At 46.4% G+C, this 14,348-nt stretch overlaps 1 protein-coding gene across 3 annotated transcripts in view; it reads right to left on the reverse strand.

The window, feature by feature from the left end:
* The window catches only part of SCYL3 (SCY1 like pseudokinase 3), a 43,955-nt gene extending 29,618 nt beyond the window's left edge, over positions 1 to 14,337 (reverse strand). For 2 of the 3 annotated variants that reach the window (XM_029935001.1, XM_029934999.1), the window contains exons 1-4: positions 13,439 to 13,493; positions 9,188 to 9,396; positions 2,034 to 2,219; positions 178 to 291 (exon numbers count right to left, since the gene is read on the reverse strand). In XM_029935001.1, the coding sequence (XP_029790861.1) occupies positions 178 to 291; positions 2,034 to 2,219; positions 9,188 to 9,352 (465 nt within the window). In that variant the 5' untranslated portion in view covers positions 9,353 to 9,396; positions 13,439 to 13,493. Of the gene's footprint in view, positions 1 to 177; positions 292 to 2,033; positions 2,220 to 9,187; positions 9,397 to 13,438; positions 13,494 to 14,198 lie in introns of those variants that run through there. The other variant, XM_029935000.1, reaches the window with a different exon arrangement.
* Between the last annotated feature and the right edge of the window lie 11 nt (positions 14,338 to 14,348).

The raw sequence follows: 14,348 nt of genomic DNA on the forward strand, positions 1-14,348 counted from the left end.
GAATAAATGAACCCCTGAGGAATAAACTCCTACAATTCTGTGACTACGGCATCGACAAAAAAGTCAAGTCTCCAAAGCTAGGATCACTGGAACACCGAAGGAAGGTCCCGAGGCACGAAGCGTCCACGAAAACGCTATCCGATTCCCGGTAACAGAGGGTTCTGTCCCCTGGCTTACCTCGGATGTCGCCTGAGGCACTTTGCAGACAGTCTCCATTCCCCCCAGTTTCCAGTGGCCGTCCTCACTCACGAACACAGACGACAGGCAGATATTGTTGTGGGTCAGGTGTCCCTGGAAGAAAAGAACAGGAAGAGGCTGCCACTAGAACTTGGGAAGCCGAAGGTTTAAAGAACTAGATACGGATCACCCAGAGGCCGCCTCCTGTGGCACAATGAGGAAGTACAACTCGTAAGGAGTGACCAGCAGAAGAAGCCTGCGTTCACATTACGAAGTTAGAGGAAAGGAAAAGTGCAATGGGGAGGCTTCTGTCCTGTCCCCCGCCTGGTGAGGCAGCCTACTGAAATACTGGCATGACAGCCGGGACACAGATTCCGCACATCCCCACTTGCACGCCAGGCAGGCGAGACGGCGCCCCCTACACACACAGGTATCCCCTACATTTTGTACCCATAGGCTGTCGTACTACCTTCCTCCTCTAAATTCTTTCTCGCCTACAGTCTAGCGTGAACCCAGGTCCACTTCGCCTGAAATCTTGTCAGGAGACATTAAACAATTCTGCCTGAAGGAGAGAAAAATGGAATGGTAAGGGCCACCAGGAATGTCCTCCAAGCACGGAAGTGACAGAACTTAGGACTATAAAACACAGTGTAGTCTAATAAGAAAGAAGGAAGGAGACGCTAAGAACAGAATTCAGGTACGTGTGCGTTTTTTTCCCCAAGCTGGAAATCATTTCAGTTGACAAGTGCATGTCAAACATCTTAGTTACCAGAGCAGGTGTGTACACACTTGGATATAAAACATTCCAAAATACATATACATTTTAAAGGAAGCTTCAGAATAGTGTGTATGGTATTTTTGCATTTGAGAAATAAGGGAGACAGGGCTAGTAGGGACGTTTGCTTTATGTGCACAGAGAGCATGTCCAGACGACTGGGCTCATCACCGTGGTCGCTCTAGAGGGAAGGGGCCCTGGACTCGGGGTGGGCGGCTTGCTCCTCCCTTTATGTGCTCTCACACTGTCCAAGCTTTTCGCCACGAGCACACACTGTTTCCAACAAAGTAAATATTCCTCCACATGAAGCATGAACAATTCTTTATATGTACCATAGGCAAGCTTTTAAGAGATGATAAATCAAAGTGATATTTGGAATCTGTCCCCCATTAACAGGAAAAGTTAAAAAAAACATACATACACTGACATGAGTCATATGCAAATGTCTCTAACCTGTGACTGGTCATTTTAATCTGGGAGGACAGTCAAAGGCTTTCGTACCTCCGAATGCAAATTCCATGAAGAAATAGCTCCATAATCCCATCCACAAACAGACCAGAAGTAAACAGAGGTACTACCCTTAACCCCGTGACAGTGAACCTGACCACAGTGTGAAGGGGCTGGCTCTCAGGGGCACCACTGACTCGAAGGAGAAGGGAGGTAAAACAGCTTCTTTCGAAGACATGGTCATTTCTTTCTTCAAAATTGACAATGGAACAAACCTCCTAGAAACAAATTGGAACTTGGCCCACAGCGGCCTTATGTCAAGGCTTTATCTCTGTCTTAAGAATGGAAATCCAGCTCCCACTATTTTTAGGTAAAGGCTTACCCTGAACTCGAGGGAGACCATCATCAGCAATAAAGGTCTATGAAACACCGCCCAGAGACAGAGGACTCACCGCCCATCCACAAACCATCCGTCCATGGCACCCCCATGCCTTCCAACATGCGTGTTTCCCTCAGGAAGCTTTCAAGTCAGAACAGCGCCTTCTGATTTGGACGGGCCCCGTAAGTGCAGCACCAGCCCCCGCTCCAGGCCTGTAGGGAAGCGTGCGAGGCGCACTGTGTGCAGGCTGCTTACTCGGTCGTGAAGGAAGATGAGGGCCAGCAGTATGTCATAGATGCCAGCACAGACCTCCGCAGAAGACAGCACTTCCAAAGCCGCTTCCAGAGGCTGCACTCGCTCGGTGACAAGATGAATCCCATCTGCCTCCACGGTGCAAGATAAGAATCTCAGCAGGCAAGGGTGACGAAGCGTCTTCAGATGCTTTAAAAATACAAACGAAAGGGGTGATGAAGTTAATGACTTGAGACCAGACTAATGGCAGTTTCATAATCCTAGGGGTCAAAGTCAGAAAAGGGATCCTCGAGTTCAAGGTTCTTTCCAGCTCCCTACCTTCCTCACCTACCCCTGAAATTCCAAAAAAGGCGAAGGCACATCTATGACCTTCTACAGAGATGTGCAGTTCCCTGAGGGCAGTGTGGGCCCCCCAGGAGCCCAGGGCTCCCAAAGATCACTGCTATCGACTCTGAACCAGGTGCCCAAAGTAGTGACCAAAGAACTCGACAAAGCACTCAGGTTCTGGAGTGGAGTCAAATGCAGAGAAGAGACACCGTGGGGATACACGTGCTGGGTGAGGGACGTCCCTTCTCACAGCTGTGCCCTGACAGCAGGTCCTGAGCACGGCAGTGTAGCAAATGTGGCTAAAGCTCTGACAGAGACCCTGCCACCTTTCTGGCCAGAAGAATGACAGGGAGGAACCAAGGCCAGCCTGAGTCTGAGGACATCCCAGAGGGGAAAGGAGATGGAGATGGAGATGCTCGGGGTATCTGTCTACCCACACAGGTCTCCGACTAACTCCTGAACCCACACGGACCACAGAGACCCACACCAGCGCACAAACGGGAGAAGCACGCACGGGAAGGGCGGGCAGAGAGTACTTAGAAAACTTGAAGCCTGAACCTAAGGGGACTGACTGCCTAAGGTCAAAACATCAAAACGTCAAAAATCAAAAACATTAACAATCTCCCAAGGATTAAAACAGGACCAAGGTCTATGCAACAGGACATTCAGAATCCGAAATGTTCTCATTTATCAGATAGACAAAAACAAGTGAAAAGACAATCAACAAATATCAACCCCAAGATGGACCAGATATTAGAATTATCACAAAGAATTTAAAACAGCTTAACCAATGTATTATACCCATTCTCCCCTAGAGGTAAAGGAAAATAGGAAATAAATAGAAGTTCTCAGCAGAGAAAGAACTGTTATTTAAAATAAGTGGAAGTTTTATTATTTTTTTTAATGTTTGTTTACTTTTGAGAGAGAAAAAGAACATGAGTGGGGGAGGCAGAGAGAGAGAAGGGGACTGAGGATCCAAAGCAGGCTCTGTGTGGACAGCTCGATGCGGTACTCAAAACTCACGAACCGTGATATCATGCCCTGAATTGCAGTTGGAGAGTTAACCGACTAAGCCACCCAGGTGCCCCAAACAAGTGGAAGTTTTAGAAAGGAAAAATAAAATATTAGAAACGAACTCAATGAATGGACTCAACAACAGAATGCAGATGGTCGAGGCATGAGTCCACGAACCTGGCCGTGTTAACAAGTCTGAAGAGAAAAAGGTTTAAAAATTTTTTTACTGTTTATTTTTCTATTTTTGAGAGAGAAACAGGGGAGAGGCAGAGAGAGAGAGGGAGACATGGAATCTGAAGCAGGCTCCAAGCTCTGAGCTGTCAGCACAGAGCCTGAAAGGGGGCTCGAACTCATGAACTGTGAGATCATGACCTGAGCCAAAGTTGGACGCTTAACCGACTGAGCCACCCAGGTGCCCCAAAAGTTCTTTTTTTCTTAAAAATGATCATAGCTTCAGGAACCTGTGTGACAATAACAAAAGGTCTAATGTATAAAACTGGAGAGAGGCCCCCCCCCAAAAAAGAGTGGGGGCATAGAAAATGTAATGGCTGAGAACTTTCCAAATTCAGCCTAATACTAAAGTTTACAGATTTTAAAAGTTCAATGAACATCAAACAGGAAAATTCAAAGAAAACCACATCTGTACACACTGTCATCAAACTGGTGAAAATCAGATAAATAAAAAACCTCAGAAGCAGCGAGGGGGAAAAGCCTGTGCAATCCACTGGACACTGAGGAGGCTTGTCAGCCGGTCATCGCACTGAGGGGAGGCCAATGAAGACTGCACTTGGAGAAAAACCCTCAGTAGAACGTTGGGTTTCATTTTCACAAATGAGACTGATGAAGATTGCACTTGGAGAAAAACCCTCAGAACATTGGGTTTCATTTTCACAAATAAGCATGGAGTATGGAATGTTCCAAAATACCTTCTTGGAAGAATATGAGCTTGCATAAGAGTCTGTAACACAGATCTCTATCAGTCACTTCAAACTAGTCTATTAGGTGAGACCACAGGAGAATCTTCTGAGGAGATAAATTCATCCAGTTTCTGTTCTTACAATGATCCCAAACTTGGAAACTCTAGGAATAGTCCAGCAGGATTTCTTGTTTGTTTTTAAGAAGAAAGCTGTTACCCTTCCCTGGGTCACTCTCATGATAATTAAGAGTCATGATCTCACCATTTGTGGGTTCAAGCCTCACAACGGGCTCTGAACTGACATCTCTCTCTCTCTCTCTCTCTCTCTCTCTCTCAAAATAAATAAGAAAAACTTAAAAAAAGAAAAAGAAAATTCTATAACTAGCAAATAAGAGCTACTAATTCATACATATGCCTTTAATACAATCTGTACATATACATATAAATACAGTAAAGACCCAGATGAGCCAAGAGCGGTGCTAGTGAGCTGGCTCAACGTCCGAGCGGAAGTGGATGGAACTTCTTGCAAGGCTCTTTGAGCTGTGGGTTTCTGAGTCAAATTATGCAACCTCTTTCATTTTTTTGTTTCATTTTAAGAATCAGCTCAAATAATTTACAAACCCAAAATGAAACACTTTTGACTTCTTACTTTTACCTGTTGAGGAAAAATTATTCAGTTTTTCTTTCCTAGGAATATAATTATTCTCTTTTGGTTGTAGGTACCTTCTCTTATGCTTCTAGTATTCAGGGCAGACTAGGAAGTCAGAACACGCACTACTGGACTGAGTACTGGCATTAAACACAGAGTCAGTAAATTTCACCTGTCTAATAAGTGAAATAATAAATTGCATTCTGCTTTGATTTTACCCCTACATTCCCAGCAAAATTCTTGGTCCAAAGTAACTGGTTTGTTTAATAAGGGCGAAAAGCAGGAACTGATAGCCTGACTATGAACAAGGCACCTAACCGAGCAAGAACATCATGTGCTGCCCCCCCTTCAGCACACACAATATTTTGCATGAAATATGCATACAGATTCACCGGGAAGTTGACAATTACGAATCAAATAGAAACATTTCTTGACTCAAGCTCCAAAGAACAGAGGGAGTGATAAGATGCACCTGCTAAGATTTTCTCAGTGAGCATCAACCAAAGAGAGCAGTAACTCTCTGGTGGTAGAGAGAGGCGGCTTTGTGGAAGGAGTGCTGAAAGGATCTGTCCCTGAGTCACCACATCCCTGTTCCACCCGTGCTCTGCTCCAGGTGACTCCTCTTAGAAAGAGGAGCCTGAGTGAACACCTTCATCGTTAAACATGAGCAGCACTGGCTAATCTGTCAGTATCTGTACTTACCCAGGCCCGCACAGAGATGTTGGGTGTGAGAGTCGAGTTGTGAATATAAACTTTCTACTTTTCAGGAACCGGTTAGGACTGAACTATCCAGAGAACTAATTAATTCAAGCCGGAGCGGCCTGTCATTACTGTAAGCTCTCCCTCTCCCTGGTTCTCTATTTCACTTTGACAACTACACAACATAGTTGTTATTCGCTCAAATCCACCAGCAAGTTTTTAGACAGGAAGCAAGCCGTAGTTTCACTCTGTTAAAGAAATATAACAACATCACAAGGATGCCTTGACTAGAGACCAAGACCTCTCAGGGAGAAATACTCTTCCTTCTTCCGCTGAGTTGCAAATCTGAGACAAAGATGGAAGGACACTCTGTCTTTGCGCGCGAGCTAGAGGTCATATGAGAAGCTAGGAATGAAATGCAGGAAGGGAAAGGGGGAAAGAATCCTGTGTTGGGAAGCCTATGCCTGAGGTGCTGGGGGAGTATCCAGGCAGAGATGTTCCACCAGGCAGGTGGGAATGGGGATCTGGAGCTCAGACCAGAGGAGGGTTCAGCAGATAGTTCGTTGGGGGCGGAAGGCCAGACGTAAGCACCAGACTAGAGAGGACGAGAACCTGAGGTCTGAATTGTTGTGGGGAGGGGCCTGCACCATCTGGAGGTGGCCGGTGCACCTGAGGGGTGGGGGTACTTCCAAAGTTCCTCTGAGTGGAGCGTGGTCAGGAGCCTTGGAAGACAACCAGCTCTCGATTATGAAAGAAACGTTTTTTTTTTTAAACGCTGACAATGTAGGACAGTTGATTCATTAGAATAATGGTTGTTCATAGCACAGAAAAGGGTTAAGAGGCAGATAAACAGAAAGAGAGGTAAAGCATTTCCCACATAGAAGGCAAGCGATCTTCTCTTCTACTTCTTCCTCGTGACCACACACTGTGCATTCTCAAATATGTTGACAAACTCCTCCAGAAAGCAGCCTAAAACCGTCACAGAAGAGCATGTCTCAATGTCTCCCAAGGCATGTGCACAGCATCCGCATACACATTCTTAGAGTCAATGTGACCGCCTGAGGGTATGAAGACTCTCAGAGTCATTCATGAGCTTGTCCCCACCTAAGCACTGGGATTAGAGCAAACCACAGGAACCTCACTCTGATTTAGGAGTTATCCTTCGTTACTACTCATCAGAAATGAGTCCTGACCACTAACGAGAAAATTCTACTAGTATAGCTAATCGATTCAAGATAAAATGATAGGATCTGATGGACTTGAAGAATTTCTAGTACCATTTTGTAGCTAAAAGTTACACCATGTTTCACCTTATTCCATAGGTTACACTGCACTGTGACTGTAGTTTATTTATAATACTAGAGGAACTCTAGACTCATGACCTACAGTATTTGTGAGGAAAACACTGTCCGTCTGTTTGAAGTGGTCATCAGGACTACCAAAGATAGTCCTGGGAGCCTGAACTCTAAAGAAAGTGAGGTGAACTGGCTATATTGTTTTAATATTTCAGGAATCTAGGAAAATCAAGGTCCTAAAACCCAATGCAACATGATACATGTTTTCAAGAACCGTGACCTAAACTGAAACTCCTTGGGGCACCTGGATGGACGCTCAGTTGGTTGAGCGTCCGAATTCAGCTCAGGTCATGATCTCATGGTTCGTGAGATCAAGCCCCACATCAGGCTCTGTGCTGTCAGCACACAGCCTGCTTCGGATCCTCTGTTCCCCTTTCTGTCTCTGCTCCTCCTTGCTTATGTGAGTGCTCTCTCTCAAAAATAAAAAAAGTAAGACAATGTTAAAAAATCGTATGAACTTATTTAAAAAAAAAAAACTACTAGGGAAGTTGATAAATCTCTAGTACTTCATTAGAAATAGTCACCCTATTTTTTTTTAACTTAAAAAACATGCTACGTTTATGAGATGAAAATAACAGGAAGTATGTCAGACATTAACTGCATATAAGAATAGAACAGTGAGGAGGTGCCTGGGTGGCTCGGTTGGTTAGCTGTCTGACTTCAGCTCAGATCATGATCTCAAGGTTTGTGAGTTTAAGCCCCGTGTCGGGCTCTATACTGACAGCTCAGAGCCTGGAGCCTGCTTTGGATTCTGTGCCTCCCTCTCTCTCTGCCTCTCCCTTGCTCGTTCTCTCTCTCTCTCTCTCTCTCAAAAATAAACATTAAAAAAATAAAGAAAGGAAACAGTGAGGCAAGGCATTTTATCTTTTGCAAAATTACAATAAAAATGTATTGACAGGGGCACCTGGGTGGCTCAGTTGGTTGGGTGTCTCACTCTTGATTTTGGCTTAAGTCATATCTCACAGTTCGTGGGTTCAAGCCTCATGTCAGGCTCTGGGCTGATAGTGTGGAGCCTGTTTGGGGTTCTCTCTCTCCCTCTCTCTTCGCAGCCTTCCCCTTGCTTGTGCACACTTGTGCTCTCTCTCTCAAAATAAAATAAACAAACTTAAAAAAAAAAGACACTTAGGCTTGTTTTACTGAATTCTATTTATATTCCAAAATAGAATCACGCTTTCTAATAAGAGGCAGAGGTCCCCCAACAGTGCGCAAGCACCTGCTAATACACTGGTCCCCTTCGAGGAAGGTGCCAGCCAGGAGGACCTCCTCCCTGAAGAGAGAACTAAAACCTCTAAAAGTCAATGATGTGACTAAGGTCCCTATGCAAGAACCAGAACCCAGGCCAACATTCTTTTTGGGGACATCACAGTACTGTGGGAAAAGAAAAAACAGTACCTGCAGTTCCTAAAATATTTTCTTTCTAGGGTCCATCATCGATACACTAATGGTGAGCATGGCATAAAGTACAGAGAAGGTGAATCAGTATGTTGTGCACCTGAAACTAACCGTGTGTGTCAACTATACTCAAATTTAAATGCAAAAATTAACAAGTTAAAAATTACAATAAAAAGACCTAAAGTATACAAATATAAGTAAAATTTACAAACTAAATAATATACTTACCAAAATGTCAAAGCTTACAGATTTTTGGTAAGCAAGAGTAACTCTACCTTATGTTAGCCGTGGAAAATTACCTTCCGAACCTTCTCACTAAAACAATATGATAGACGCTATGGCCCTGGGTTTTATGAAACTTTTTTGGCTCTGCTCATGGTCCTTGATCATGTCTCAAGGAGCTGGAGATTTTCCCATGAGGGAAGGACAATCACATTCTTTTTTAATTAAAAATTTTTAAAAGACGTTTATTTATTTTTGAGACAGAGAGAGACAGAGCTTGGGGGGGGGGGGGACAGAGAGGGAGACACAGAATCCAAATCTGTCAGCTCAGAGCCTGACGTGGGCCTCGAACCCACGAACTAGGAGATCAGGACCTGAGTGGAAGTCTAGAGTCCGAGTGTCCAGGGTCCGACACTTAACCACTGAGCCACCCGGGCACCAAAGGACAACCACAAGGTTACGAATAAAAACACGACGCCTTAGGATCTCCCTCCAGTGCGCTTCATGAATTCCCCTTCCGTGTTTTCTAACAGGAGCCGCGACAGTAAGAGCCCCGGCTGGGCCTTCGCGCCCCCGCGGGTACCTTGGCAGCCTTGTGCACGCGGTCCTCATTCTCCCGCCGGTACACGAAGACCGAGGCGCGCCGGCCATCCTGCAGCGCGGCCGGGTGCACGGTCAGGCCGGCTGGCAGAGTGAACGCGGGCTCCGCCAGCGTGCAGCCCTTCAGGGCGCTGCTCTCTGAGCCCATCCTTGCGCCCCCGGCGCCGAGCTCCTCCGCAAAGCCCTGCACAGCTGAGGGAGAAAGCAAACACCTTTAGCCAGGAGCCCCCACCTGCGACGGGGATGGGGGGGTGGGGTGAGGGGGGCGACAGAGGGAGACACCGAGGATCCAGACCCCACCCCTCCAGGCCCCAAAGACGGCAAGTGCTCCTGAAGTGCTCCCCAGGTCACCAGGGGTGCTGTCAAGTAACAACTGAGGGCTCTAGGGAAGATGCACCTCCCCCCGCCCGTGCAGTGACTGCCTCTCTGGAACCCCACCCCTACCCGTCATACACATAAACACACACTCTGGGGGCTGTCACAGCGCCAGGTGATCAAAACCAGAATTAGATCACCCATGCTCCCTAACCTGCTCACATATCCTGCCTCAAAGGAGAGTGTTGCAAAACCTTCTTATTCAACGAGAAAACTGCTGTATGTCTACAACAACTTAAAATTAGAAAATGTACCAGACTGGAGAGTGTTTCTCTCAATGATGAAAAACATGTTAACACATGGAGAGTACATGTAAGCCGAGCAAGGTGCCAGGAGCACTGGCAGAACAGTGAGAAGGAGATAACTCGCTGAACATAAATGACAATAAACATAAGAAAGAGGGGGCCTGGGTGGCCCAGTCAGCTGAGTGTGGGACTCTTGATGTCTCTCTCTCGCTCAGGTCATGATCTCAGGATTTGTGGGTTTGAGCCCTGTGTCAGGGTCAGCATTGACAGTGTGGAGCCTGCTTGGGATTTTCTCTCTCCCTCAAAATAAGTAAACAAAGAAAAAAAAAGAATGAAAGAAAAGAAAGAAGCACACCCCACTGCTCCTCAAAGTCATGCTAAGTAAAAAGGGGAAAGTGCAAAACTGTATCATCTCAGATGCTAAAGACAAAAACAAAAAACCCACAAGGATGTGAACGCCTAGAAAATGCAAATTTCTCTATAATGAAAGAAAACAAATTAGTGGTTGCCTGGGGTATCAGCCCAGTTACAGGGACCAGCGGAGGGGAAAGGACAGCGGGGTGTAAAGGAGACTTTTGGGGGAATAGATATATTCATGAACTTGCTTATGATGAAAGGTGATAACAGATGCCAAAACTTACAGAATTGTATGCTTTAAATATGTTCAGCTTAAGGTACATCAATTACACTTCACTAAAGTTATTTTAAAAAGAAACTATATTTCTACCTCTGTATCTATACACATGTCTATATACTAACATACACATATGCACAGAATGACCTGAAAAAAAGCTCAAGTACTAACAGAGGTTTGCTGTCGGTGTCAGATCCTAAGTCACAGAGAGACATGTGTCTGCACTTCCCAAGACTTCTTCTACACTAAACACATACCTTTCTTTTTTTTTTTATTTAATTTTTTAATGTTTATTTATTTTGGAAGGGGAGAGAGAGAGAGACAGAAATAGAGTCTGAGTGGGGGAGGGGCAGAGAGAGAAGGGGAGACAGAATCTAAGGCAGGTTCCAGGCTCTGAGCTGTCAGCACACAGCCTGACGCGGGGCTCGAACCCACAAATCATGAGATCATGACCGGAGTCAGTCAGACACTTAACCGACTGAATCCCCCAGGCGCCCCAGCACACGCCTTTCTTTACAATGGGGATGCATGTTCCCATGACTAAGCGTGCACTGCAGTGCGGCCCCACAGTACTGGGGGTAGGGGGCAGAGGGCCTGCTGCATGGGAGGGGCCCCTTCATTCTGCAGGGAGCGGCCGTCACAAGGTCCCAGCCAGGACTGCCAGATTGGCCCATTTATCAGAAGGATCCAAGAACCTAAATATATATGTAGAGATTTCCATATTTTCCAGGGCTGGCTGGAATGTACTTAAACCCGTACTTGCCAAATAACACATGTTGGAAAAATCTGTAGCAGTCAGTCTGCAGTTCTGGCTTTACCATAACATAAAAAAAAATAAAATATAACAGTTCTCACTAACTCGGGCGACATGGTAAGAAGTTGCCAGTTCTAAATAACATGGCCAAAAATTCTATGGAGACCTTTAAATTTTTCAGTTTAAAAACTGCACCCTTTGAACAGATACCCAACAATCATTATACACAGACCCTCCACTTAGATTTTTTTTCCACTTTAGTGAAGTTCCACACAACCCTTTGTGTGTTACCAAAGTACGAGAGGCTGAAGACACGTGCCTAAAACAGAGAATTCCAAGGGCCTACAGACCCACACACATCGTTAAATGAGGAACACAACATGGACAAAGCCAAAACTATCTAAACTTGAAATTGTCCAAAAATCCAAGAGTATGTCTGAGGATAGAACTAAGTCATCTTCGAAACAAATCCACTGCGCTCCTACCTGCCCTGCAGTGGATCTTAAGAACGGCAGGGGGGAAAACAGTATTAAAAATGGCAAGTATCTGAACTATATGTAACGCTCCCCTTTCTACGGATAAAGTTGGTGTCTACATGGGCTCACCGAGAAAAGCTGCTCCTGCTAACTCCCCTCTTCTGGAGCCCGCATGGTACCTGTGACAACCCCCCACCGCTGAACAGGGCAGGTCAGGTTCAGTAGGTGGATCTCGCCCCTCTCCTCTAGGGCACAGTTGATGGGTCAGGTGCCTAATCAAGGGGCAGTCAATTCACACATTAGCTGTCTCTGGGACCCGTGGCCCGGAGGAAGAGTTAAAATGGCCAGGTCTGTGGCTGTCACTGGAATCTGAATGCACAAGAGATATTTCTATTAGCTGAAGGTAAAAGGATGCCATGAGGTGGAGTCAGGGCTATGGCGAGCCAAAGCCACGAAGAGGCAGAAACTTGGCAAGCACAGAGGAAGGCAGCTGGCAGAAGGAAGAGCAAACACTGGGAGCAGCTTACTTAGATTTACAGGGGTGCGTTACCACCCTCCATCTTGAGGCTTCCCGAAGCCCAGCTGAGAAGGCACTTCCTCATGGCCACACAGACAGCCTTACAACCAGGCTGGCGTGAGGTACACCTGGGGAAGCTTGAGTGGCCCAGCAGTCTCTGACACCGACTGCCATTTCATAAACTGCCTACAATCTCTAGAACTCCTCTGTCTGAAAAACCAGTCAGATTAGAGGGATTAGTCAGAGAAGCGTTACTCTCTGAGGAGTGTGGAGCTGAGGCCCGTCTAACTTCCTTCTCTCTTAGCCGCAAAATACAGCTTTCCAAAATCAACATAAGGAACTGCAAGAAAATGAAAATCCCCTTGGCAGAAAAGCACGGTGTCTGCATAGTTTTAGTATTAGTCCTCAAAGGAGATAAGACAGTCACCAGGGCTCAGGGGCAGTGCTCTGGCTGACTGAATGGCACTCAGCAGAGGCACAGCAAGGGACATTTAGTTTACTTAGTCATTTCTTGATAGCAAAATACGTCCTTGTGGGAACACTGGGCCTGACACCACCTAGAGTTAGGAAAGTGTTAACGGTAATTTTTCTTAGCAGTGGCTATACTGGGTCTAAGACCTCAAGAAATATAACTTTAAAAAAAGAAATGGGCGGGCCTGGGAGGGGAGGCTCAGTAGATTAAGCATCTGACTTGTGGTTTCAGCTCAGGTCATGATCTCATGGTTTGTGGGACCAAGCCCTGTGTCAGGCTCCGTGCTGACAGCATGGGGCCTGCGTGGGATTCTCTCTCTCCCTCTCCCTTGTTCGTGCTCTCTCTCTCTCAAAATCAATAAACATTAAAGAAAAAAAGAAAAGAAAAAAGAAAGGACTCTCTTTCTTGAGACAAAAGGCACTATTTTACTGTTTTGAAAGCATGATTCACATTGACCGAAGTCTTCCCATGCCAGAACTGCAATGCTCAGTTACTATTACGATGTTAATAGTAGGCTTACAGCCTAAGACCAGTGCAAACTTTATTAGGTGGCAACAAAAAGATGTGCTGTTGACTTTGAAGTAAGGAGTCACAAGAAAAAAGTTACAAGAAGACAGGAAAGGATAGATTAATACTGTGCCATTAGCACGGATATTTTGCAAAATTTACCATCCCAACTCCCTAGAATACAATGGTGGGTCGGCAGTTTCTGACTTGAGTATGCATCCCAGTCTTCTCTTTAAAAAAATGGGTTCACCTACCTTCCTCCACCCTTTCGTTTCCTTGGGCAGCAAGCACATCACATTTCTGGGCCACCTGTGGAGTATGCAAGCGCTGTCTAGGTCACCTGGCAACTCAGACTAAGAAATCCATGTTCTCACTCTCTCTCTCTCCCCGTTCTTTCTCGGCAATTAATCGAGATGGTCTTGGTTCTAGCTCTCTTAGCTTGGAGGTTCCAAAGATAATGGCTTGCATGGTGAGTTCTAAGGACACCCTATACTGATTGATACTTCGTTACCTGGTGCTAGTATTACTCAGGGCCCTTTGCTCTGATCTGTTTCAAGTACACGTTGCCTGTAATGAACTCAGTGCAGCATTGCTAGCTGACCCGCAATACATAAAGAAGCTCTCATGGACCAAAACAAGTAAGTATGATTTCAGCTAGGATTTGAGATGTTACGTGGGTATGCACACTGGTCCTTAAAAACAACAGTAACGGTGATTCTAGAATTCGGGACCCGACTCGGTATTCACATGGTTTCCTAAACACGCTCTTCCGAGAAATGTTTCATCTTTATTCTAAATAAAAAGCACTATGCAAGGACAGAGCTGGCTGGGCCTCCGGGGGCCCGGCACTCGTTCTGGAGCAGGAACGCAGGCGAGCCCCGGCTCCCACTGCTCCCGCAGCGCCGCACACTCTCGCCCGACCCGAGGCGGGGAAGGCGGCCCGGGGGCCAGCGGGGTCCCAAGGCGACCGCTCGAGGTGGGCGGTGACGGCGCTCCCGCTCGCTGGCCCCTCACCTTCCACACCTGCCCGCGAGGCCCGGCTCCGCGGCTTCCTTCGCTGGCTCCGGCCGCCAGCAACTCGCCGGGCGGGGGTCGCCCGCGAAGCCCAGATACTAAGGGAGCCCCGCAACAAGCGGGGGGAGGCTGCGCGGAGGCGGAGGGCAC

The sequence above is a fragment of the Suricata suricatta genome, chromosome 3 (genome assembly GCF_006229205.1).
Source record: "Suricata suricatta isolate VVHF042 chromosome 3, meerkat_22Aug2017_6uvM2_HiC, whole genome shotgun sequence".
Taxonomy (NCBI): Eukaryota; Metazoa; Chordata; class Mammalia; order Carnivora; family Herpestidae; genus Suricata; species Suricata suricatta.